We start from the raw sequence: 24,600 nt of genomic DNA on the forward strand, positions 1-24,600 counted from the left end.
CCAAATCTCCAGAAAAAGGTAAGATGGCGGCTTTCATGCTTAATGCTTGATACGTTTTTTCTCACATTGAATTTCAAGTAACGTGGAATCTTATAGTGTCCTAAAAGAGGAATATTTTCATGGAAGAATAAGATCACTTTTCAGGAAAAAGACCACTTGCTTGCGTGTTTCTTTGCATAATTGTACGTTCCTTGTTTTTTTTCTCGTGGTTTTCGGCCTGTTCGCTTGCTTGCGTTGGCAAACGTCTCTTGCCCAGGCCCGCCAATTGGGACTTTAGCACGCATCTAATTCACAAAGTACAGATAATAAACCCCGCCAATCTTTATTGAAAAGTTTTGAGCGTAGACCTTTGTGTTGCCTGGATATTTGAAATGGACCGGCGATCTGGGACCGGATCCAATTGCTCCAGTTGTTTCGACAACTGGCACTTTGCCAGTTGTGGCGGCCCGCTTTAGCGCATTTGCCGCGCACACTTGGGCCAATTTTCGACATTTCTCATAGTCAATTTGTGTTATATTTGCAAGTCAGAACATGCAAATTGGTGTATAAAAGACAAAACATGTTCATTCTTTCTTGCTAGGATGGAGATCTTCACCAGCAGTCCAGGGAATCAAACCGTGAGCATTTGTTGCGTGACGGCTCGGGGGAAAATCCATACCTGTCAACTGGTACGTTCTCGCCGTAATTGGTACAACTGAAAGCCCATTTTTATATTGGTACGCTGTACACATGAAAATGGTACGCTAAACGGTGATTTTGAGAAAAAAAAATAAATTAAGGCACTTTCTAGCCATTTTTCACCATCCGCCATAATGGCCATAAAAGTAAGGGCTTTGAGCGCAAAGAGTTTCCTCGTCCCCGCCTTAAGTCGTCTCTGATTGGGCACGGCGCGGCTCTAAATGCTTTTGATTGGCGGAAACGCATGTCTGCCAAGTGATATATGTACCGGCGCCTCTGATTGGCTAAAAAAAAAAGATCATGATAAACATTTCGTTTTGTAACACTTTCACCATGTGATTTCCGTTTCCTGTTCCCTTGTTTATGTTTACTTTCATTTGATCAGCTGTTTCTGGTCTGTTTACAAGTCAAGAATACACTCTTACACGTGGTACAAGTTGATTTATCTGACAATGGCTTCAATGAAAAGGACTTTGAAATTGGCTGAACCAGCAGCACCAAAGAAAAAGAGAGAACAGCGTGGAAGACACAGAAAAGAGTGGGAAACAAGAACAGATGAATTTGCAGGTTTGATTCAATCTTCAAAAAAAGGACCTGAATTTTCATACTGTGTGGCTTGTAAGACTGATATCAAGGTTGCTGCCTCTGGATTTTATGATGTCCGGAGGCACTTTAGCACAGATGGCCACATTGAAGCTGTTCATAAGGCCAAGCAGTTTAAACCCATTAGTGAGCATTTCTCTGCTAAAATCAAAGATCCTTCACCAGATCTGTGTACACGTGCAGAGATACTGTTTGCACAGTTTGTTGCTGAACACAACTTGCCAGCAACAGTGGCTGATCATTTCACATCATTGATCAAAGAAATGTGCCCGGATTCAAAAATTGCAAAGGTAAGTCTTTTCATTTACTATAGTGAATCAAATCATATGTTCTTTATTTCAACATATTTTCAATGTTAGCATCAATTCTTTTTCTTCTTCCATGCAAGTTTAGGATTATCATACTTTGATATTTCCTACAATACACTAATAGACTACATTTTTTTATGTTGAAGGAATTTTCCTGCCGGCGTACAAAAACAACAATGATTGTCAAGCACTGCCTGGCTCCAGCCTACACAAATCCAGTCATCTCAAAGTGTAAGACTCAGCCCTTTAGCCTCATGATAGATGAGAGCAATGACAGAAATGCTACAAAAAGACTGGTCATTCTTGTCAGGCTATTCGATGGGGAGAGTACAAAGACCAGGCTCCTCGATTTACCAGAGCTGACCTCAGGAAAAGCAGCATCAATTTTTGAAGTCATAGATTCTTTCTTCAAAAAAAATGAAATACCTTGGGAAAATTGTGTAGGTTTTGGTAGTGACAACTGTAACACCATGATTGGACGAAAGGACTCTGTGTTATCTAGATTGAAAGGACAAAATCCAAATATTTTCAATGTTGGGTGTATATGTCATTTGTCCAGTTTATGTATCAAGTCTGGAGTGAAGCTTTTACCTTTCAAAGTCGATGATTTTTTAGTGGACATATTTTATTTCTTTCAACATAGCCACAAAAGACTGCAGGACTTTAAGGAATTTCAAGATTTTACAGAGACTGATCAAGAAAGAATCTTAAAACATTGCCCCACTCGGTGGCTATCTTTGGGGAAAGTGGTTAAACGAGTTTTAAATCAATATGATGCCTTAAAGAGCTATTTTACAAGTCACGATGATGTTGAAAAGCCTGGAAAGGTGAAAACTATCAGTAACAGATTAAATGATCCAATGACTGAATTGGTGCTGCATTTCCTTAATTTCATTATACCGCATCTTGATGCATTTAACACAATATTTCAGGGTGAGAAATGCATGATTGGAGACATAATCCCTGAAATGAAGAGAATTTTGAGATTACTTCTTGTGAAATATGTTGAGAGGAAGCATATAGGAGCAGTGAAGGACAAATTGTGGGAGATTGAGCACACAAAAAGAGACTATCAGCATACAAATGACAGACTTGATGTTGGTTTGTGTGTTAAAAAGATACTGCAAGATGATGACAGAATCAGTCCATCCATACAACAAATATTCTTTGACTCAGTCAGAAAATTTTTTGAGGCAGTTGTTACAAAAATGATAACAAAATTCCCATTTGAGGATTCCATACTTGAGGAGCTGGTAGTCCTGGATCGAAAGAAACAGGTGGACTACATGCATGTTATCAACCTGACACAGGCATTCAATGTTCAATTGGATGAGGAGAAGCTTAAGGAAGAGTGGGATGATTACCAGTTTATGATGATGGAGAGAGAGCTTGAGGAGATGGACAAGATTGACACAGACAAGTACTGGGCTGATATTTTAAAAGAAAAAACAGCCCTTAATCAAAGTAGGTTTCCAGTGATGGGAAAACTGTTTACCCTTCTTTTGTGTCTCCCACACAGTAATGCAGATTGTGAAAGGGCATTTTCACATGTTAGAAAGATAAATACAGAGTACAGAAAGACATTGGGTGTTGATACACTAACAAATTACTTACAAGTTAAGTTAAACTGTGACAGGAAGTGCTACGAGGTCAATCCAACCAAAGAGATGTTGGAAATGGCGGTGTCAGCGACCATGAATTACAACAAATGTCATGTGAACGCACATTAAAATATTATTGAATGCACCAGGTATTGGAACAATTTTTGTAGGAAGCTGTTGTAGTGGAACTTTGAAAGCAATAAACACATAAACATACATTTTCTACTTGTTGTTCGTGATTTTTTACAAAAAAGTAAAGTGGTAAGATTTTCCATGTATTTATACATATATGTAAGGGCGAAAACAAAATTTGGTAAGATCACAAATGGTTCGAGGTTGACAGGTATGAAAATCCCCCCATCGTGTTGACGGCTCCAAATCAATAAGCCACGCGAGTGCGACAAACAAAAGGAAGGAGGCCGGGGCGGAACCTCAGAACAAAGACATTAGAAGAAAAAGAGGGAAAAAAATGTGTCCTGCACTGGTGGACTGCTGCTATTTTTTTTCTTTTTTTTGTTCTTTCGCACTGAGGAAGGCGAGAATGTGCAAATGCGGGGAAATGCCATGGAGAGGTGAGAAAGGGGGAGGAAGAGGAGAAGGAGGAGGAAGAAGAAGAAGAAGACCAAGACGACCGGGAGGGGAGGGGAGGAGAGCGCCTCTGCGTCGACCGCCGCTGTCGTTGTGCCGGGCGGGAGGGAGGGAGGGGCGTGTTTGCAAGGAGGTGTGTGCTGGAGGAGGGGGCCGCAAAAAAGCAGGACGTCGCTCCAGGAAGGCGGCGAGGCGGGCCGGAACGGCCGCCACTGCAACAGCTGCGGCGGCAGGAAAGCCAGCCAGAGGACCGAGACGAACGAGGAAGACGAGGAAGACGAGGGGGAGGAGGAGCAGCGCCACGGCACGCCACGGCTGCCCGATGCGGGATTTCTTTGTGGCCTGAAGAAGATCGCGGCGTGGAACCCGTCGGCTTTCCCTTTTTTTTTCTCCCCTTCTCGCCTCGCCGGTCCGTCCATGTAGGAGGCGTGCCCGGGAATAGCGCCCCGGCAAGATGGAGAGCTCCAAAGCGTACGATGCCAAGGGACTGGCTTTCGGGGCCAAGAGGCTCAAGTCCGGCTTGCCTCAGAGCACCCAGCGCGGCGAGCTCAAGGTCTACCGGGCGGGGAGCACCGACGGAAGGATGGCAACGGGAACGGCGCCCGGCCTACGCAAACAGAGGTCCATGACCAACCTGGCCGTTCTCACCGACGCCGAGAAGAAGCTGCACCTCTACGAGCCCAAGTGGTGCGACGACGCGGCCCAGCCCGCCGGAGGGGGCGGGCGCGCCAGGAAGGCGGCGGGGGGAAAGGCGGTCCCGGCGCCGCCGCCGGCGCCGCTCTCCCGCAACCTGTCCAAGTCGGAGCACTCGCTCTTCCAAGGGAAGCCCAAGCCCTTCGCCCCGCTGGCGGCCCCCTCGCCCCCCGGCAAGCAGAGCCGCATCCCCCGCGCCCCCTACGCCGAGGTCAAGCCCCTGGCCAAGGCCCCGGAGGACGGGCGCTCCGACGACGAGATCCTCTCCGGCAAGGCCAAGGCTTCGCTCAAGAAGACGGGGGCCGGCAACGGCGGCGGCGAGTCGGGCGCCGAGGAAGGCGGAGACAAGCCCTTCCTGAAGGTGGACCCCGAGCTGGTGGTGACCGTGCTGGGCGACTTGGAACAGCTGCTCTTCAGCCAGATGTTAGGTGAGTGGCGGGAAGAAAAACGTGGGAAAAAGCGGGATTTTGGCTTATTGATGCGGTAGCGGGCGACTTTATGACCACTTTGAGCCGCCGTGTTTTCAGATGGGAGCGTCGTTCATTAAGGACTTGCTAATTTAAGCTCCCCGTAGTTTAATATTTATACAGGGTGTCGTTACAAACGGTCAATTTGAACATTCGCTGACTTTCCAGTCCTTGTTAGCGAACGCTAGGCTACGGAGTAGAACCTGTGGCTTGGGAGCCACATGTGGTTCTTTTGATGGCTCCACGCTAACCGGTGAGCTAAAATATGATGAGAGAGAGCTGACTCCACCAATAGGAGCATCGCGTCAGCAACATACCGTTGATTTAACCTCTGGCGCACGTGTCCAAGTTGCGGCCCGGGGGCCAAATCTGGCCCGCCGCATCATTTTGTGCGGCCTGGGAAAGTCAATATATATTATAGCGTATAGATGTATATTACATTTCCTGATTTCTTTCTTTATGCATACTGTCATTGATACTTTTTGATTAGCAAATATTCAGAGACATTTTGTTACTGTTAAAGTACCCTCATTTTCATGTACTGTTACTTTAAATTTGTAAGTCCACATAAATCGATGTTGGGAACGCTGCTTTGTACCACTGTCTGTCTCACGCCAGGGTCATGAATCCTAATTGGGCCACACGCCACCCCCTGGCACGCCCCCTCCAGGGTCCTGGCAGGCACCACATGGCACCCGCTCACCAATTCACGCCTGGAAATATTCCCGTGGTGTTTTGTGCCGCGCCGCATTGTCCGATTAGCACCCATTTATGGTGCCGACACCCCCGCGTACAAATCGTCTTTGTGCAGATAGAGGTCACCTTTGTTAACGGATGGGGGTGATGGAGCATGGCTTTGGTTTTTACTCGCACGCCGGTGTTAATAGCCATCGTATTACATCATACGGCGAGTTATTTTTCAGCCTCAGGTCTGGAGGACGTGGAATAAGATCTTTATTTGCTCGTGTGATCCCGTAACGTCCTAATCAAGACATCTGCGGCCATTAAATGTATTTCACATGCTTCGTTAGCCGTCCGGATGCCTCTCACGCGTATTAGTTGCACATAAAGTAGCGTAACCTTCACAAATAACAGCTTGCAAGTCTTATTTTCCATACTTACGGAGAGATGGTTAAGTCCCCCCTCCCCACACAGCCCAACCATATATGGTACTGCTTTCAATGTGGATTCTTTTTTCTTCTTCTACAAAACCTGTCATTTTTCTTACTTGGAAAGCAAAAAGCCATTTTTTTCTTCTTACAAACCTTCCCTGTCTTTATTTTGTTTCGTTTTCATAGTCTGCAAAGGCAGCCTGCCCTGTATCCCCCCCCCCCCCCCCCCATGTTATCAGCATCTCGGTCCAACTGTACCTGGAAGGCATTTAAAATGATAATAAATCCATCCCTTCTGAAAATATCTCAGGCGGCGCAGATGAAATTGGAGGAAGTGCAAAAATGTAGGCTAGATGTTAGCGTGTGTGTCAGAGGTAGAAGAATTTCTTTCTCCACGTCTTTTGCACAGCTGGACGAGGCGGCGGGCGAGACGCCAAAGCAAAGCGCTTATTTTCAGCTAAAAATAAGGACGCGGCTCATTTTCTGCTCGCAAATTGCCATGTGGTGGATTCCCAAAATGTTAGCGCACTCGTCCAATGCGCTTAAAACGGACCCAAAAAAGAGGAAAAAAATGAGGCTATGTTGTGCGCACCCCATAAAACTACTGTGCTACATTTTTGGATTTTTCTCCGAGGAAAAATCACCACCAAAAAAAACCCAAAAGAAAAACCCGCGTCCACTGTCAATGCCCATTGAAAAAATAGCAAAGTGTCCCTTCTAAAATGGAGTATCCGGATACTGTATTTGTTTACAAAAGTATCTGGGGCAATTTAGCAAACAATTAGCTTAGCATGCATGCATTTGAAATGTGGGAGGAAACCGAAGTACCCGGAAAAATCCACAAAAGGCCACGGGGAGAACATGCAAACCACTTGGGATCAAACCCACGGCCCCAGAACTGCGAGGCCATCAAGCTATCCACTTTTTTTATTGATTTCTTTGTATCAATTTTTTGAAAATGGTAATATGACATTACACGTGGCATAAAGTACTTATTTGAATCATTCCAGTTGTGTGCATATTGTATTTTTTGTTTCTGTTTTCCAAAGGATGAATTTAAAGTGACAGTGACACACACACTTTACGTCATTATCACGACCCGTACTGGCATAAAAACGAGGCGGGAAGGCCGGCACGATGCGGGGGCGACCTCGCGTTTGATCGTAACGATTTGCGATTGGTCGCGCCAGAGCCGGGCAAATGCGGCAATATCCCTCTGCTTCACCCATGTGACTTTTTGACATTTCAAGCACGTTACACAGCATTAGTGTGTTTGTCCGTTAACATCGGACAAAATAGATTTATGTGGCTTTATTGTCTGATGGGCACGCGCAAAAATCTTCTTTTTGAGCAAATCGTGGCTCCTTTTGCGTCTCTTGACATAGTTTTAATCATCCTCCGAGGTTGCCAGATTGGGAAAAATCCGGAAATGTTTTCTCTCTATGACTGCATTTTCTAAAATGGAGGCAATCTTTTGGAAAACGACCACCTTAAAGTGTCTATCCTCTTTGAACAGATCCCGAATCCCAGAGGAAGCGGACGGTGCAGAATGTCCTCGACCTGCGCCAGAATCTGGAAGACACCATGTCCAGTTTGCGCGGCTCTCAACTCGGCCACAGGTGGGCGCACTCTTTGTACACACAAACAAACACCACATTTTTGACTACCTGATGGACGTTTGGCTTTAGCCGTCCTAAGTGGAGCAGGTCAATTCCCTCCTGTGCCGATAAATTATCCAACAAGGACGGATAAAAATACTTTCATGGCCGTTGCAATATTTATACCTTTTAGTCGCCGCCTAACGTTATATCATCATCCTCCTCCGTCCTGATTGGTGAACGTGAGTTTTTGAGGAGCCACGTGATTGGACGGCTTACGATGCGCGTCTTTTCCGCAGTTGCGCCGACGGCGGCGGCACCCCCGGCGGCTACGACAGCGACGACACCAACGCCCGCAGCGTGTCCAGCATGTCCAACCTGTCCAATCGCTCCTCGCCGCTGTCGTGGCGCCACGGACTGGCCAGTCCCCGCCTCCAGGCCGGCGACGCCCCGTCGTCCGTGTCCGGCGGTGGCGGCGGCGGCGGCGGTTACCGGGCGGCCAAGTCCCACCAGTTCCTGGCCCAGACGGCGCCGACTCGGCGGCCCAGGTTGGATCTCCTGGACGACGACGGAGACCTCAGGTCGGGTTATCTGAGCGACAGCGACCTGCTGGGGAAGAGTCTTCCCGACGACGATGATGATGATGATGACAACCTCACCAATGGGTGAGTCGCTTCAAAGTTATTTAAAAGTCACTTTTTGTCCATTTTGATGATATTTGAGGGACTTTCTGGGATGCTTGTTCTCACTTACTGATTTTGCGAGTCCATTTTGGGGCGTTTTATGGTTCCTTATGAACTCATTGGCAGCCATTTTGAAGGCAGTGGGCGAATGAACCAATAGGAAATGCAGAAAAGTGGAGTTGGTACATCATGTAACTTACAAAATTGCCATTTTGTGGAGAAAAATGACAAAATGGCCGTCGGGCACAGCAACCCCTCTAGATTTTTTTAATAAGCGTATTTTACGGACTATAAGTCGCGCTTGAGTGTCAGGTAGCACTTTTTCTCCGTTTTGACTTCTCATTTGGGCTATTTCCACTAAACTTTGGTTTGTTTCGAGGCATTTTATGGTTTCTTTTGAGCAAACTTGTGCTTTTCTCCCCACCCAAAAAGTTTTTTTCGGCTGTTCAGGTTCTTTTCTGTCATTTTTGTATGTCAAAAAGTGCCGACAGGAGGATTTAAGGCGGCGGCAGAATGTCGCTGGCGCTAACATTGGGAGAGCAGACGGAGCTGCGGTTTATTATATCGTTGCGAGGCACGTGGACGGGATTTGAGCTCAGCGCCTTTCCAGTGTTTGGACGGCGGGACTTGGTGGAAAAAGTTCCAAGGCGGCTAGACGCTGGAAAATGAAACATTCAATCACATGGGCGCCGAATTGACACCATGAGAAACGTGGTATGGCCTACTTTTAGAAGTAGGACGCGTATTTTGGTGTGATTTCCCGGCGGCTCCGTGTGAAAAGATCCTCAATCGTGTCGTAAAATGGAATAAGATGATGACGCCATGATGTTCTGGACCTTCTTCGCGTATTCTCCCCCTGGGTTTGGGTGGGTTTGCTGTATTCATCCCATATTAGAGAAATTTCCTTCATTGTCATTTGCGCCAGGTTAGCAAAGTTCCCAGAATCCCCGGGTGTGTCGTCAAGGTGACACCGAGATAAAAACAGCTGCTGTGTGGTTTTTATGCCCTGCGGGAGTTTTCTCCGCCCACTAGAATCCACGCAAATGACCCGAGTGCCACTTTTAGAGACTGATGCAAAGGTTCAAAGTTAAAAAGGAATCCTTAAAAAAAACAAATCACTGCTTTTTTACCCGCAATGTGGGTAAAAAAAATCCCAATCCCAGCTGGTAAAGGCAACTCATCCTCCCAAAGACGGCAAAATATAGGGAGCGCTCTTTTTTTTTTTTCCCGTCGTCTGTAATTTGCAAAGATGTGTGTCTGGTTCTTTTCCGTACGGCTAATCGGCTTTCCTAGTGGCACTTTTCAAATGCCAGCGTTTTCTACTGTACACTCAAAAAAAAAAGAGCTCACGGCAGCGGATCAGTAGGCTCCGGCGTAACCATGACAACAGGCTAGAAGTCCTCATTAAGCTTCCCCCCCCCCCCCCCCCCCATCATCTCAACGTCACCTACGAGCGCGGCGCCCCGTGAATTAGCACCTAGCTAGCGTTGAGTTTCACAAGATGAAGAGCAGATCAATATGATCCAAAATGGCGGCCCGCACGGGTGCAGTGGCTCATTGCACTCAGCTCTTTTGTCAAGTCAATGATGATGACAAAGCCCATGTCCCATTATTATTATTAGATGGATTATATATAATAATGCATATTGATCCATCCCAATGCACCGTCTGGGCTCCCAAACTGGTCCGATCCAGTTCTTCAAGTGTCTAGCTGACAAATGAAGGCTCATTTGCATAGATAACGTTCTTAAAAGTCCCGTAAAGCAAATTTTGCATTGTCTCAGAAAATGGCGCTTCCATGAAATATGTTCAAATAAATGTCACCCGACACTGGCACGCACGCACGCACGCACGCACGCACGCCATTGTGCGGTTATCACAGTGACACACAAGGCATCCCCGTCAGTGGGTCAACGGCGGATGGTTTCCATGGCAACACCATCCGGAGCCACCTTGGGCCGCGCACCACTTTGCTTTCTTCTGTTCGCCGCATCCATTCTGCAGCAGCGTACGTGCTCTCTAATGCATCCATTCGCTTATCCTCGCGGGGGGTGCCGGAGCCTACCCCGGCTTACTTTAGGCACCAGTCAGGGAGACATACAACCAATCATGCTCATGGCCAGAGACAATTTAGCAGAGAATTAGCTTAGCATGCTTGTATTTGGGATGCGGGAGGCAACCGGAGTACCCGGAGAAAACCCACACGAGCCCGGGGGTATGTCCAAACTCCACACAGTGAGGACCCATTTGGAATTGAACCTACGACCCTAGCGCTACAAGACCCACTCGCTAACCGCATTCAGTTTCACTATTTCTCATTGGACTTGATGTAAAAACAAGCCACTGAGATGTTATCGCCACGGCGACGCTGATAAGGTTTGGCCGCCGTCGCCGGCGCCGACAGCACGCCGCCCGCCACACGCTCTCAACACTTTGCCGCGTATCACATGACACCCAGCGTGGGTGGAAAGTATCAACGCGCCGGCGGCCATGACAGATATTTGCTTTTGTCAGAATTTCAGTTTTTTTTTTTTTTAACAAAAATATCAATATCAAGAAAATATTTTCCGATTTTTCTACCTTGTTGTTTATAAGACATTCAATTTTTCAAACTTTTTTCCGTGACAATCTCTCCAAACAGCACATGACTGCTGCCGCCCCTCCCATCTTAAACAGATGGGACATCTATCGCCATCAATAACAGTCAAACTCTGACCTTTTATCTGTTTTTTTTTTTGCACCACTTGCTACTTTTTAGGATCAACGTTCCAACATGAGCACATCACACATTATTATGATTATTATATCCCCCCGAATCGGATTGGTCGCCACCCCTCCCGGGGTCGTGAAACCAACGACTCGGAGAAAAAAAACCCGACCCAAAAAACGCCACCCACGTTGGTCCCGTCGTAAATAAAAGCGAGACGAGTTGAGTTCATCCTCTAATGCTTAGACTTTTTTTGCCAAGTTTTTTATTTTAATGCTGACAAGGCGTCGTTGACGCATGGGGTGAACCCGGAGGGAAGAGGCCACACCCATCGGGGTGGAGCCAAAAGCAGAACATGAAACTTTCTCATTGAAATGCGGATTAGCCATGTTGTGGCTAAAAGTCCACTTTTTAGGGCGCCGTCTTGGCAGTATAACGCTTTTCTTTTTTTAAAAATGGGAACAATCCCACTATTTACTGGCTGATCTACTTTATTTCATTCTCTGAAGTGTGGCCAAAAGATAAGTCCTACCATATTTCTGGTTTCCATTGGATAGTTTCCCACGCCTCAAACATTCTTAAACATTGAATTCAAGTGTTAAAAAAATACTGCACTTTAACCCTGTAATGCCAGCATTTTAGCTTCACTCATGTAAATAGGTCATTTCAAAAAGAAGAAATTATAGTTAAACACAAATTCATTTGAAAAATACATAGCCTATATCAGGCGTGGTGAACATGTGGCTCTCGAGTCGCATGCGGTTCTTGGCTTCTTATCATATTTTGTATCGACTGTGGTTCTTTGCCTTGTTTTATGTTTCTCTTATTTTGATTCTCTCTTAAAACACAGGGTTTGCTGCTTCTGACGTGGTGAGCTTGTTAGCTTAGCATTTTAGCTATCTCAAGCTTCATGTTTTTGTCCTTTTCAGGTGGGACGAAAGCAGCTCCATCAGCAGCGGGCTCAGCGACGGAGAGGTCTCCGACAACGTCAGTTCCGAGGAGTTCAACGTCAGCCCCTCCCTGGCCTCGCTCCCCAACACGCCGCTGGGATCCCGACGCAACTCTTCCGTCATGGTGAGCCTGCCAAAAAGCTACATGCTAGGCTAATTTAGCCCTCTCAATTGCCCCTGATTTTGCTATGCTATTTGGTTGTTTGTCTCCTTGTTCCCTGCGATTGGCTGGCCATTCAGATTGCCCTTAGTTACCTGGGCTAGGCTCCGCCCTCCCGAATGTTTTTCCATTCTTCCCGTCTTGTTTTTCTTTCGCCACCGCTTTGAACGTTTTCCGCTTCGTTCCCCCCGGAATGCAAGCGAGACGAAAGAAAGATGGCAGATTGCGCCGCCGTCGCGTCGGGGGCGGGGCATACTATCACGCGACGGCACATGACGACGGTGGTCTGGTCTCCCCCCCCTACCCCTCGTCCGTGTCCGCAGCTCCGCACGGACGCCGAGAAGCGCTCCCTGGCGGAGAGCGGCCTCTCCTGGTACGGCGAGGACGGCAAGAGTGGGCGGGGCTACGAGACGGGCAGCCTGAAGACGGAAGTGGTGGGCAAGTGGAGGAAGAAGCCGCCCACTCCCGGCGAGGAGGCCATGAAGCCTCGGACTTTGGGGGCGCCGGCCAGCTTCAACAAGAGTCGCCATCCTCCCGTGGGCGTCACCTCGCCCATCACTCACGCGTCGCAGAGCGTGCTCAAAGTGGCAGGTGAGACAACACCCACTCTCCTTTGGCGTGCTTTCGAGAAGGGATTTTTCGATTCCCTCTAGTGTTGAAGATGGGAAGTGCAGCTGAGTCGAGGCTTGATTTTAGATGCATGTGTCACCCAAATTCAACACAATTGAGGCTGTACTGCCATTTTCCCTTTTCAAAATAAGAGTTAGCACTAAGCTAAATCCCTTTTCTAACGACTATATCACGGGTGTCAAAGTGGCGGCCCGTGGGTTAAATCTGGCCCGCTGCATCATTTTGTGCGGCCTGGGAAAGTCAATCGCGGGAGGCCAATTTCGGTATAAAAAATAAAAAAAGATCTAAATATTCTATCTAAAATGGTGGGGCCCACATGAAATGGAGTTGATGTTGAAGTGGCCCAAAGCGAATCAACCCGACCGAGTCTGACACTTTTGGCCTATATGGAGCTGGCTGTAGATAAAAAAAACTAAAACAAACAAAACTCTCGTTGCTTTGATTATGTGCCCCATGTTTGGATTTCAATTGACTCGAATCCAAACGATACTTTTATTGCCTCTTATGAATTTAAAGGCAGTAATTGACACGTGAGGGGGGGGGCATCAAAGTTCTCCCAATGAAATCCAGATGCGTCTTTGCTCGTAGCCCAACTTGGCAGGAGTAGCGAGGTTTTCCGCCGCCGCCAATTCATCATTTTGATGCCCTTTTAAACTCTCCCGTGTTCTCCCGCCCTAACTTGTCGTCGTCGTCTGCTCTTCGCAGCGGTCAGGACGGGCGAGCGTCCTCAGGACAAATCCAAGATGTCCGTCAAAAGCGGCGGTCTCCAACGCTCCCGCTCCGACGCCAGCCGGGATCATCGCATGGAGCCCCGGAAACCCCCCTCGGGTTTAGCCAGGCCGGCGCCATCCCAGCCCTCTTTCGGCTACAAGAGAACGCCGACGTCCACGGCGCCGACGGCGGGGGGCTCGGCCACCCTGGGAAAACCTTCCAAGACCAGGTTGGCGCCCCCCTCCGGTCGGAAGAATAGCTTTGACGCCGGTGGCGACTCGGGCTTCCTGGGGCCCAACGCCCGCAACGGCTTCCAATACCGCAGCCTCCCCCGGCCCGCCAAGTCCAGCGCCTTCAGCGTGATCGGCCGGCCGGCGTCCCGCCCTCTGGACGCCAATCCGCTGACCCTCAAGGCGGTGGGCCAAAGGTCCAAAGAGGCGGCCGAGCGCCCGTCCGGCAAGGCCCCGGTCAACCAGACGGACCGCGAGAAGGAAAAGGCCCGGGCCAAGGCCGTGTGCGCCGCCGGAATGGAGCGCGACGGCGCCCCCTCCAGAGGCGATTCGCTCCAAGCCGAGTCCTCGCTGGTCAAACTGCACGGCCTGAGGCGGAGCGGCAACGGTGGAAAATATCCCGAGTTGTCGTCGCCCACTACACCCAGGTGAGTCCATCTTGCCGGTACCCGGATGTTTGGTCCCCGGATGGTCACGTGATGTTTTTCTTTTCCCGATAGGATGTTGGCCAAGTCTCTGGGCCGTCCCCCCAGCCTGGCCCACCTGGACAAGTTGACCTCCAACAGTTTGGACTCCTGCGTGAGCATTCAAGACCTTCCTCCCAAAGTGCCCCCGTTCTCCAAGCTGCAGGACTTGGCGTCGTCTTCTTCTCAGTCCGGATCCCGGCTGACCCCTAGCCCGGCCCCCGCCCTGCACGTGGACTCCCCCGGGTCTTACGCCGGGTCTTACGCCGGGTCTTACGCCGGGTCTTACGCCGGTTCCTACGGCGGCTCCTACGGGTCGGCCTCGCTCTACCCCAAACTGTCGGGCGTGCACCGCAGCATGGAGTCGCTGCCCCTGCAGATGAGCGTGCCCCCCCGAGCCCGCTTCGGGGCCAAAGAGTCGGCGGGGGGCAAGGAGAGGGGGACCTGGGGGGCCGGTAGCAGGACTTCCCTCAACCTCACCGAAGGGTCAGCGTCCGTCCGTGGTCATCAAACCATGAGGTTCGTTGCGAAGCTAAATTTCTTCTGTTTCTCTCCATAGATTGCAGACGGACAGGAACACCTTGCCCAAAAAAGGCCTAGAGTACGTATAACCCCCCCAAATGTTTCGTAAACCCTTAGAAATCCAGGCGTTGGGCGATTCCGCGGTCTAACCGGACTCTGTGGCCCTTTCCCAAGACGCTGCAGCTCCAGTCTATCGGAAAACGACGGCGTGAAAGCGGGCCGTCGCCACTCGCACAACGCGGCGTCGGAGCGCGACAGCCCGCCGCAGCTCCCGTCGCCCACCCGCTCGCTCAGCCTGCTGTCCGCTGCCAAATATCCTCTCACCAACGTGGGTGAGTCAAAAAAAGAAGGCATTTTTAGTGTTGCCTCCGCAGAGTTAGCACGCGCGCTAACTGTGCCGTCCCATATATTCATTTATTTGTTGTTGTCTTTTTTCCCTGAAAGTGGCCCCAATTTCTTGTTCCGGCACCCCGAGGATATCGCGCTCCAACAGCATCGGGCCCCCCGGTGACGGGGAGCTGTACTACGGCTCGTCGCCGCTGGGCAGCAGCGTGTCGCTGGCGGATCGGCCCAAAAGCATCGGGCGTTCCGGTTCTTTCCGTGAAGCCAGCGATGACGGTAAGACGACCTTTTAACCTTGTTTTTGTTCTTTTTGAAAAAAAATCTTTCTACAAAACAAATTCAGCCCCTTTTTTAACGTATTGACCTCGTTTTTTTAATCCATTTTGATGGTTAAATGTACTAGTTTCTTATTTTTTGTTTGTTTTGTTTTTGCAGTTCACGGCTCGGTCCTGTCTTTGGCTTCCAGCGCTTCTTCCAACTACTCGTCCGTCTCGGTGAGTCAATCATATTTTCCAGCCCAAGTCATGTTTTTAATGATCCGTGGGAACGTGGGATCATTTTAATGGCTTTCAAAAAAAAGAGCCGACGCCATGGTGTTGTTTTTTTTAAATGCAATTTGAACAAGTTGTTCTCAAATTACCTCTCTGATTTTCACGCTTTCGTAATGACGGCCTTAGAACGAGGACAGGATCCAAGGGGAGGTGAGGCAATCAACTCATTCTTTTCTTACAAATCTTTTGTTTTGTGGGATGGCGGCAGTGACGGCTTGAAAACGGCGCAGAAAATCCACCAAAGGCCTTTTTTTCCCCCCACTTTAAAATGTTGCATTGGGTCCACTTGACGACTTGGAACCAGAGTTGGCCACACACTAAAAAAATATAGATTTTGGGATTTGTAAGATTAAAAAGAAAGAAGAAGGTAAAGGTCCAATCAATTTGAAGTGAAATGCCGATTTTTTGTTGCCCATTTGCTCCGCAGCAAATCCACAAACTGCGTCACGAGCTCGAATCGTCGCAGGAAAAAGTGGCCGACTTGACCATGCAGCTGTCCGCCAACGTACGTCCAACTTTTTCCGTAGCCTTTGACGTCCTGACGCTCGCTGGCTCGCTTCTTTTCAAAATAAAAGCCCTCACGCCGCTTGCTTTCACCGGTTGGATTTACACCGTGTGCGTTTTAGAGGTGGAAAAAGAATGGATTTGCAAGACAGTGAGCCAACATAAAGTCAGCTGACGTTAATATGCTACAAGCTGTAATTCACATAGAATAGAAACTTTGTCCATAAAAACATTTTGTTTCATTTCACATGGACATTTTTGCTCACATTTTCTTGTATTTGTAATTCCTATGATGTCCCTCAAGGAATAATATTAGAAAAGACTTGAAGCTCGCCGTGTAAATCCAGCTGTCAACACTGACTCTCTGGCTCACTCTCCGACTCTCCGACTCTGACTCACCGACTCACTGGCTCACTTGGCTCTTTTAATATCTTTTGGATTTCTAACGAAGATGGCTGCCGATTTGCTCGTTATTGGGGTCGCGTTCACACCTAACCACCACTGTCCCTCTCTTTTGTTTTCTCTTCCCGCCGATCGGTACCCGCCCCCTTCCTCGGCCCGCTAACCGGTCGCCTCTGCGGATGTCGGGCCTAGCAGTTAGGACAGGTTTGTTGGAACGTCGCTCGCCTTCTGATTGGATGATTATTAATGGTGTAAATGGCATTACGGAGCGCTAAAATGCAAGTTGAATTCCTTAGAATGAACAAGCAAGCAATCCATGTTGAAGTGCTAAAGTTTAAAACCAATGCTAACACTTGTCAAAATTGACCCAGATTTGAAAAAATGCTTTGTTTGTGTTCGTTTGTTTGTTCGTCAATGCTTTCCACCGACTTAGCTCCGCCCCTTCTTTCCTTTTCTTGCTGCGGGAAATGATTTTGCAAAACTGTCCGTTTTAATTGTCGACAAACTGTTAACAAACTGTTGCCGCGTGTCCAACAGGCTAACTTGGTGGCGGCTTTCGAGCAGAGTTTGGCGCTGATGACGGCTCGCCTGCAGACCTTGTCCGATTCCTCCGAACAAAAGGTTGGTGTCGAAATTTTTTTTTTACGTCTGATATACTTGGTCAATATGTGGACTTTTTTTTGTGAAGCCAATATACAGTAATAGAAAACTGTTCTGTTCACAATTTTGATCTTTGTTCATTGTAATTTTGCACCATCTAGTGGCCAAGGTTGCCAAAATCAAAATCAATCAAGGTTATTAAAAAGTGAAGTTTTAATATACTAGCGTGGAATTTTGCTGGTTATTGTGACAAACGACGTGTCTTTCTTCAGGATTCGGAACTGAACGACTTGAGGGACACCATCGAGATCCTGAAGACCAAAAACGCCGAAGCCCACGACATCATCCAGGGCGCTCTCAATAACTCTGAGATGGTCTCCAAAGGTAGGAAGCCGTTCCCCGGAATGGCCGCCGTCCTTGGACGTCAGACCCATTGTCGCTTTCTACCGCACAGAACTGCAGATGAATCGTCAGAATTCTTCGGAAAGTCTGGCCAGCCTGGCCAGCACCACCAGTCACTCCAGCATGGGAAGTCTGAAGGAACAGGAGGCCAAGAAGAAGAAGAAAAAGAGCTGGGTCAGTTGGAAAAACATAATTAAACTTATGTTTATTAGCAAACTTTTCCCGCGTGGGTTGTCAATCCCGCTGTGAAATAACAATCTTGTCTTTCCCTCATGCCGCCTGATTTTCATTTTTAGGTGTATGAGGTGAGTTAAAATGAATAAGATACTAATTAACAAGTGTTTTTGTTGTTGTGGGGTGCTTCAAGTGAAAACATAAAGCAGATTGCAATGTGACTGGGGCTATTTCAAAATAAAATAACGGGTATATGTTAAGCATTTCCGTTTTTTTTTTGAGGATTTTCTAACTGCTATGTGTCTGAAAAATTCCTACCTAGAGACATTTGTAACCTGAAAAGTTCGTATCTAGAGGTATCTGTATGTAGAGGTATTTGTAAGTAGAGGTATTTGTAAGTAGAGGTATTTATGAATGTATTTGCCTATTTTTTTTTGGTCCACTAGTTACGCAGCTCTTTCAACAAGGCCTTCAGCAAGAAGGGCGCCAAAGCCACGGGTCCCTACGCGGACATCGAGGAAATCGCCACCCCGGAGTCTTCGGCTCCGCCCTCCCCCAAAGTCCGCCAGGACGGGACCAACCCGCCGCCGTCTTCCATCAAAGTTTCACCTCTGGCCTCCGGGTAAGCCCCCAAAAAAAACAACAAAATCGGAATTCAAAGCACCATTGTGACATTGTGAACAACATCCGTAGGATGGGCGAGGAGAACAAAGGCGTGCCGGATGACAAGGTGGTGTCGGATCTGCGCTCGGAATTGTGGGAAAAGGAACGCAAACTGACGGACATCCGACTGGAAGCCTTGAGCTCCGCCCATCAGCTGGATCAGCTGCAGGAAACCATGACCAACATGCAGGTACGAACAAGCATATTCAATCAACCACGGGGGTGTCGGAGTCCGCTTGACCTCTTTTTCCACACAGCTAGTCAAAGGCAAACTAACATTTTCCCAAAATCTTACTCGTATCTCAAATTGACGGACTTGATTTATCATTCTTGTCTCCACAGAGGACGGTGGACAGCCTGAAGGTGGAGAACGACCAATTAAAAACCAGCAGCCTGTCCCCCTGCCAGTCTCCCGGACCGTCCAGCTCCGTCTCCCAGTCCTCGGGTCTGTCTTCCCTGGCCAACTTGTCGCCGCGCCATTCCGTGGCCCTGCGCGAGACCAGGAGGACCAGCACAGGTAGGGCTCAAAAACCCGTGACTATTTTCCATCGTCAACCAATCCCACGGTCACTTCTTCTTCGCCACAGATTCCACGGATTCGCAGCGGGACGACCACCGCGTCCGGGTGGTGGTCTGCGTGGCGGACTTGCGGGTCTTCAAAGAGGTGAGAGCGTCGCTCAGACTTGACCGGCGCCCCCGACTGACCCTTGTCGTCGTTTTCAGGAGGTCAAGCAACAGGACTTCTTCGTGGGGACGGTCAGGGTGAACGGCAGGATGGACTGGCCCATGTTGGATTCTGCCGTCAGCCAGGCTTTCAAGGTGAGACGGCGTTCTCTAGGCCTAACCCTGGCCAAACAGCTGTCGCGCCGGTTAATTTTAACTGGCGCCGATAAAAACGCGGATGTGATAACGGCTAGAACTCGGAGCGTTGACGTCGGAGGATTTTACGATTGTTTTTATTCCCTTGCGCTAAGGGAAAATGGCGCTAGTTTGTGCGGTAAGCTAACGGTAAGCCACCACTTAGAGCAAGCAGGGGTGTCAAACTCGTCGGGTTGGTTGGCGGGCCGCATTAACGTCAACTTGTTTGTCTTTTTTCTGTTGAATGACGTGGCCTTTCTTTGGGTGGATTTTCAGGTTTACGTGGCCAAGGTGGACCCGGCCTCCAGTCTGGGCTTGTCCACCGACTCCATCTACAGCTACAGCGTGGGTCACATCAAGAGGATCCTGGGCGGAGACGCGCCCGAGACTCAGCCTTCTCGCTGCGTGTCCCGAGGGCCCACCGGCATCACCGTGGCCCTTAAAGGTACGGTACGCCCACATTTCACCCAAACCAATCCACTCTTATGCTGCAGTTTGGTTGTAAAAATGCAATTGAAGTTGCAAAACAACTGCTAGGTCAGCTCAAGTTCTTCCCGCAAGCCTTTAAATTAGTTCATTTTTTGTTTTTGATACCAGAGAATGTTTTGAAGCTTGCAATAGTTTAATATTTAATTAGGGCCTGCCTTTTATCCAACATTAATTGATCATTATTTGATTATTTTCCCAAAATTGGAGCGCGCACCAGGTTGCCTTGGAAATGCTTCATACATTTTTTTTTTCAACCGTTTATCCTGACTAGGGTCGCAGGGGGTGCTAGAGTTTGGTTTGGGGTAAGCCCGAAAAAGAGCACGGTTGCTTTGATTTTTCTAACTAAAAGTGCATCCAACCAAACCAAATTCCTTGTATTTTGGTCCCTCCGGACCAATGAAAGCCAAGTCCAACCGGGCCCCAAAAACCGGATGGCAATTCTGCCATCACCCGATACCCGGTACCTCGGTGCCAACCGGATCCAGCTGGCCCACCCACTAGATCTGGGGACCCCCCCACCCACCAACGCCCCCACCGAAGATACAAATACAGAACCCAACACTGGCGCTAGATTGCCGACACTGGGAGTTATTTTCAGAGGCAAATGCTGTAGCAACACATAGCTGGTGAAGGGCACGCAAGCTGCTAAGCTAAACTCATTTGCCGCCCGACACCTTCCTCCTTCTTTATTAACAAATATCAAGTTTGCTTGTCCCTAAGTTGAGGTTAATCACAAGTTAGGGTATTGAAATCTGGTAAGATGGCTAATTAACGGCACCAAAATGAACATTGTCTCTAGGGTGATATTTTAAACAAGCAGCAGTCAGAGCTGCTAAATGTCAAAAAAATCAGATTCAGTAGCACTTTAAAGAGAATTTTCTGATTTTGAACTTCATTTTGTTTGAACTCAAATTGCTCATATGTCAAGGTAACACTATTTTTATGAATGGTTGTTGCAGGTTTGAAGGAAAAATGTGTGGACAGCCTGGTGTTTGAGAGCCTGATCCCCAAAGCCATGATGCAGCACTACATCAGCCTGCTGCTGAAACACCGCCGACTCATCCTGTCGGGACCCAGCGGCACGGGCAAGACCCACCTGGCCTCGCGCCTGGCCGAGTACTTGGTGGAGCGCAGCGCCCGCGACCCCTCCGACGCCCTGGCCGTCACCTTCAACATGCACCGGCAGTCGTGCAAGGTGAGATTTCACTCCTCCTTTGAATTCTAAAACAGAAAGTGGGCACTCGTGATTGACTTTTTTAGGCCGCACAAAAGGATTTGGCGGGCCAGATTTGGCCCCCGGGCCGCCACTTTGACACCTGTGCCGTAACCACTAATGTTGTATTTCCATTTATTTTTGCTGGCAGGATCTGCAATTGTACCTTTCTAATTTGGCCAATCAAATGGACCGGGAAGGAGGCGGTTGGGAAAGCCCGCTGGTCATCATCGTGGACGACATTCACGACCCGGCCGCCGTCAGCGAGCTGATCAACGGAGCGCTCACCTGCAAATATCACAAATGGTCATCGGTCGTTCCTTCCAATGCAAATGGACATATAGAAAATTGCCATTTGTTCAAATGTTGTTCTTTGTGCTTTTGCTCTTCAGTCCGTACATCATCGGAACCAGCAATCAGCCCGTCAAGATGACGGCCAATCACAGCCTGCACCTCAGCTTTAGGTCAGTCCAAAAAAAGAAAAATATTTTTAATATCCAAATGCTAATTATTTCTTGAATTGTTGAATTTTGCTTTTGGTCTTTTCTTCAGAATGGTGACCTTCTCCAACAACGTGGAACCGGCCAACGGTTTCCTGGCGCGCTACCTCCACCGCAAACTGATGGAGTCGGAGGACGAGCGCAACCTGACGGACGAGGACCTGGTTCGAGTCCTGGATTGGCTCCCCCAGCTGTGGTACCACCTGCACGCCTTCCTGGAAAAGCACAGCACGTCCGACTTCCTCATCGGTTCGTCCCAATCAATCGATTCCGGCCGGGCCCGCCCATTGTCTCTGACCCGCCCCCTTTTCCCCCCTCAGGGCCCTGCTTCTTCCTGTCCTGCCCGGTGACGGTGGACGAGTTCCGCTCGTGGTTCATCGACCTTTGGAACCATTCCATCATCCCTTACTTGCAAGAGGGCGCCAAGGATGGCATCAAGGTGAGACATCCAGAGATCTGGGTTCAATACCCGCTTTTTTTTCCAGTTTCCAATCCGTTTTTTTTTTTTTTTTGCCCCCGCACAGTTCCACGGCCAGAAATCGGTGTGGGAGGACCCGGTGGAGTGGGTTCGGGGCACCCTGCCTTGGCCCTCCGCCCAGCAGGACCAGGCCAAACTGTTCCACCTGCCTCCCCCCAGCGTGGGCTCCGGCAGTCCCGGTCAGGCCGGCGAGGAAAAGTCCCGCAAGGAGACCACGCCCGGTTCGGTGGAATCGGATCCGTTGGTAAGCGACGTGACCTCCCCGCCGGGGTCACCCAAAATGACTCGGTTAAAAAGGGGCGGGGCTTGTGTCTCCCTTACTTTCAGATGGCCATGCTTTTGAAACTTCAAGAGGCGGCCGATTACATGGAATCCCCGGATAAAGACGACCCGGGCCCGCCCAGGCCGTGAACGGACAGACGAAAACGAAAAAAAACAACCCCCTAAAAAAAACGCCAAGTCACCCACCCGCCCCAAAAAGTCATTGTTCCTGGTCTGCTGTAATGACTGGTATTGTGCATCCGGGAAGCCATTTTAAGTCTTTTAAGTCAAGTGTGAGGCGGTGAAATTGGAACTGCCTTTAACGGACACGGCCTTGTTTTTGTACCCCTTGACTTGGGGTCCGTCCATTCACCCCCTTTTTGTCCTCATTAGATTGGTGCTAATAGTTGACAAACACTGCAGGTCAATCAGCAACCAGCACCACTCGTCCACAAGTCGTCCACTCAACAGGTAAAAAAATATACATATATACTCTATAAAAATCCAATTTTTAAAAAAAAGTATGACAGCGTCCGTCTCTTAAAGCCAAATGTTCCGAAATATGCAATCCCCTGACTGTCCAGCAGGAGCAGGTGAAAAAAAAAACATGCCTTAAAGAACCCAAAACTGGTGTTTACGTCAGCTTAGCTCCTCCGCTAATCCGCTAATTTACACTTTGCTAACCCGGTAATGTTGCTGTCATACTTTTTTTCACAAAAAAAAAATCTAAAGCGTAGTTCCGATTCCCGCCTGTAGGTGCGCATGATTGTAACGGTCCCTTAAAAAAGCAACTAAAATGTAGCAGCATAAATAAGACAGCCAATGAGAATGACTTTAAAGCTACCTACACCCACTTCATCACCCCATCGTCCAATTACAGTGGGAGAATCTTTAAGAAAAAAAAGTAAAAATGTTGCATCGTGATGACATTGCGTGTTTTTAACGTCGTTTGCCGAATTGTCACGCAACAATTCAGGGTCGGGTTGCCAGATTGTTCATGTTGCCAGATTGATTTTTTTTATTTTTGAGGAGACGTGTGAGACATTGTACCGTGTACTTTATATGAACATGTAACGGAATCGGCCAATGGCTAAAGAGTAAGAAAGATTGAACACTTTTTAAGGTGCTTAATGTATTTATTATTTTCATGTGTGTGTAAAATATAGATTGTCCCTAAAAGAGACTGTATTATGCCAAGCGGGGTGCACACGTACGAGCCAATCAAATCCAACCTGGTGGAATATACTTTGCGATATGTCGTTTGATCGGAAAACAAATGTCCATTTTCGATTTTTAAATGTCCGATTCGTTTCCGAAACAATCGTTAAGGTGTAAATGTAAATTGGGCTCGTATGTGGGTTCCCCGCTTTCATTTAGAATTAACGACAAAAGAACTTTACGCGTACTTCAATAAAATGAATGTCCAATCTAGTCTACGATAAACTATACCCCTAAAAAAAATGGCGTTTGAACCAAAGTTTTGTAAATAGGTCGCGGAAAAAATAGAATAGGATTGGTTTTATGAACGGTCGCCGCGACTCGGCATTTGTTCCGGGTGCCAAGGGATAACGGGGTGAGCCTTAAAACCGTGGTACGGTTGGGGGCGTTGTCATGGAAACAGGGTAAATAGAGCAGGTCTTGAAAAAAAAGAAATGGCGCTAGGCGATCTCCCATTGGAAATTGAACCAAAACAGTTGGAAAAGCACACAAAAACTGGTCTTGTTTTTCGGAGAAAGTCGGAAAAGCTAAATATCGGAAGAAGAAAAAAAACGATTGGTCTGTGTTGTAAATGCATGTGAACTTGCTAGTAGCGACCATTCCTTTCTTTGTGCCGCTCCGATATTTGATTTTCTTTTTTAAGAGTCCTTTGTAAAGGTTCATTTGTCGATTTTGTACGGAATGTCGGTGTAAAGATTGTAAATACGGCAGCGTTACTTCCGGATGCACGGACCGGCAAACTAATGCCAAATTCAAATTAAAAGCTAATTCAAAATGGCCCCCGCGTCCAACCGAGCGACCAAAAAACATCGTCATGGTACAACCTGCCACTGTTTGTTCAAATCAATAAAATACATGTTTTATTTCAGCCGCAGCTTCCTTTATTTTTTTCAGGTGCAATCACCTTATTCATTAATAATATGGACATTGGGTAAATTAATTCACAAATTAAATGAGTTTGTAGTGTGTAAAAACAATTCATGCTAGGCTAATTGTATGCTAAATTCCCCCTTGTTATGATTGCTTGTCCTTTTTCTCCCACGATGGGCCGGCCATTCAACGTGTCCCATGAATCAAGTTAGCTGGGATAGGCTCATGCACCCCCTTGTTGACAAAAATGACTGATTCTTACCTTCCTTAAAGTGTGTTCCATTTGTGGCCTGGAGCTTGTCCCGGCTATAAATTGCGTCCTCCACCTCCTGTCCCTTCCTAAGGGGGCGTGGCCTATCTACCCCAGAGT

At 48.1% G+C, this 24,600-nt stretch overlaps 2 protein-coding genes across 4 annotated transcripts; both read left to right on the forward strand.

Annotated features, from left to right (window-relative positions):
• The first annotated feature begins 656 nt into the window (after nt 1–656).
• LOC144202600 (zinc finger BED domain-containing protein 5-like) lies at nt 657–4,201 on the forward strand. The gene is made up of 3 exons (XM_077725437.1): nt 657–1,571; nt 1,736–3,009; nt 3,886–4,201. Exons 1-3 carry the CDS (start codon nt 1,131–1,133, stop codon nt 4,199–4,201), a joined length of 2,031 nt encoding a protein of 676 aa, XP_077581563.1. The 5' UTR covers nt 657–1,130.
• Nucleotides 3,883–24,228, forward strand: nav1b (neuron navigator 1b). Of its 3 annotated transcripts, XM_077725829.1 has the most exons (29): nt 3,883–4,899; nt 7,567–7,669; nt 7,948–8,313; nt 11,968–12,112; nt 12,472–12,739; nt 13,484–14,147; nt 14,220–14,669; nt 14,743–14,784; nt 14,880–15,037; nt 15,150–15,323; nt 15,483–15,541; nt 15,725–15,748; nt 16,026–16,103; nt 17,042–17,125; nt 17,377–17,488; nt 17,559–17,680; nt 18,127–18,302; nt 18,374–18,533; nt 18,686–18,860; nt 18,931–19,007; nt 19,067–19,162; nt 19,478–19,646; nt 20,650–20,885; nt 21,055–21,209; nt 21,296–21,367; nt 21,456–21,652; nt 21,724–21,842; nt 21,928–22,125; nt 22,209–24,228. In XM_077725829.1, the coding sequence occupies exons 1-29, from the start codon at nt 4,233–4,235 to the stop codon at nt 22,290–22,292; spliced, it is 5,430 nt and encodes a 1,809-aa protein (XP_077581955.1). In that variant the 5' UTR covers nt 3,883–4,232; the 3' UTR covers nt 22,293–24,228. The 3 variants fall into 3 exon arrangements, with proteins under 3 accessions (XP_077581955.1, XP_077581957.1, XP_077581956.1); XM_077725831.1 differs by lacking the exon at nt 16,026–16,103; XM_077725830.1 differs by lacking the exon at nt 15,725–15,748.
• The last annotated feature ends 372 nt before the right edge of the window (nt 24,229–24,600 follow it).

Source organism: Stigmatopora nigra, chromosome 10 (assembly GCF_051989575.1).
Source record: "Stigmatopora nigra isolate UIUO_SnigA chromosome 10, RoL_Snig_1.1, whole genome shotgun sequence".
Taxonomy (NCBI): Eukaryota; Metazoa; Chordata; class Actinopteri; order Syngnathiformes; family Syngnathidae; genus Stigmatopora; species Stigmatopora nigra.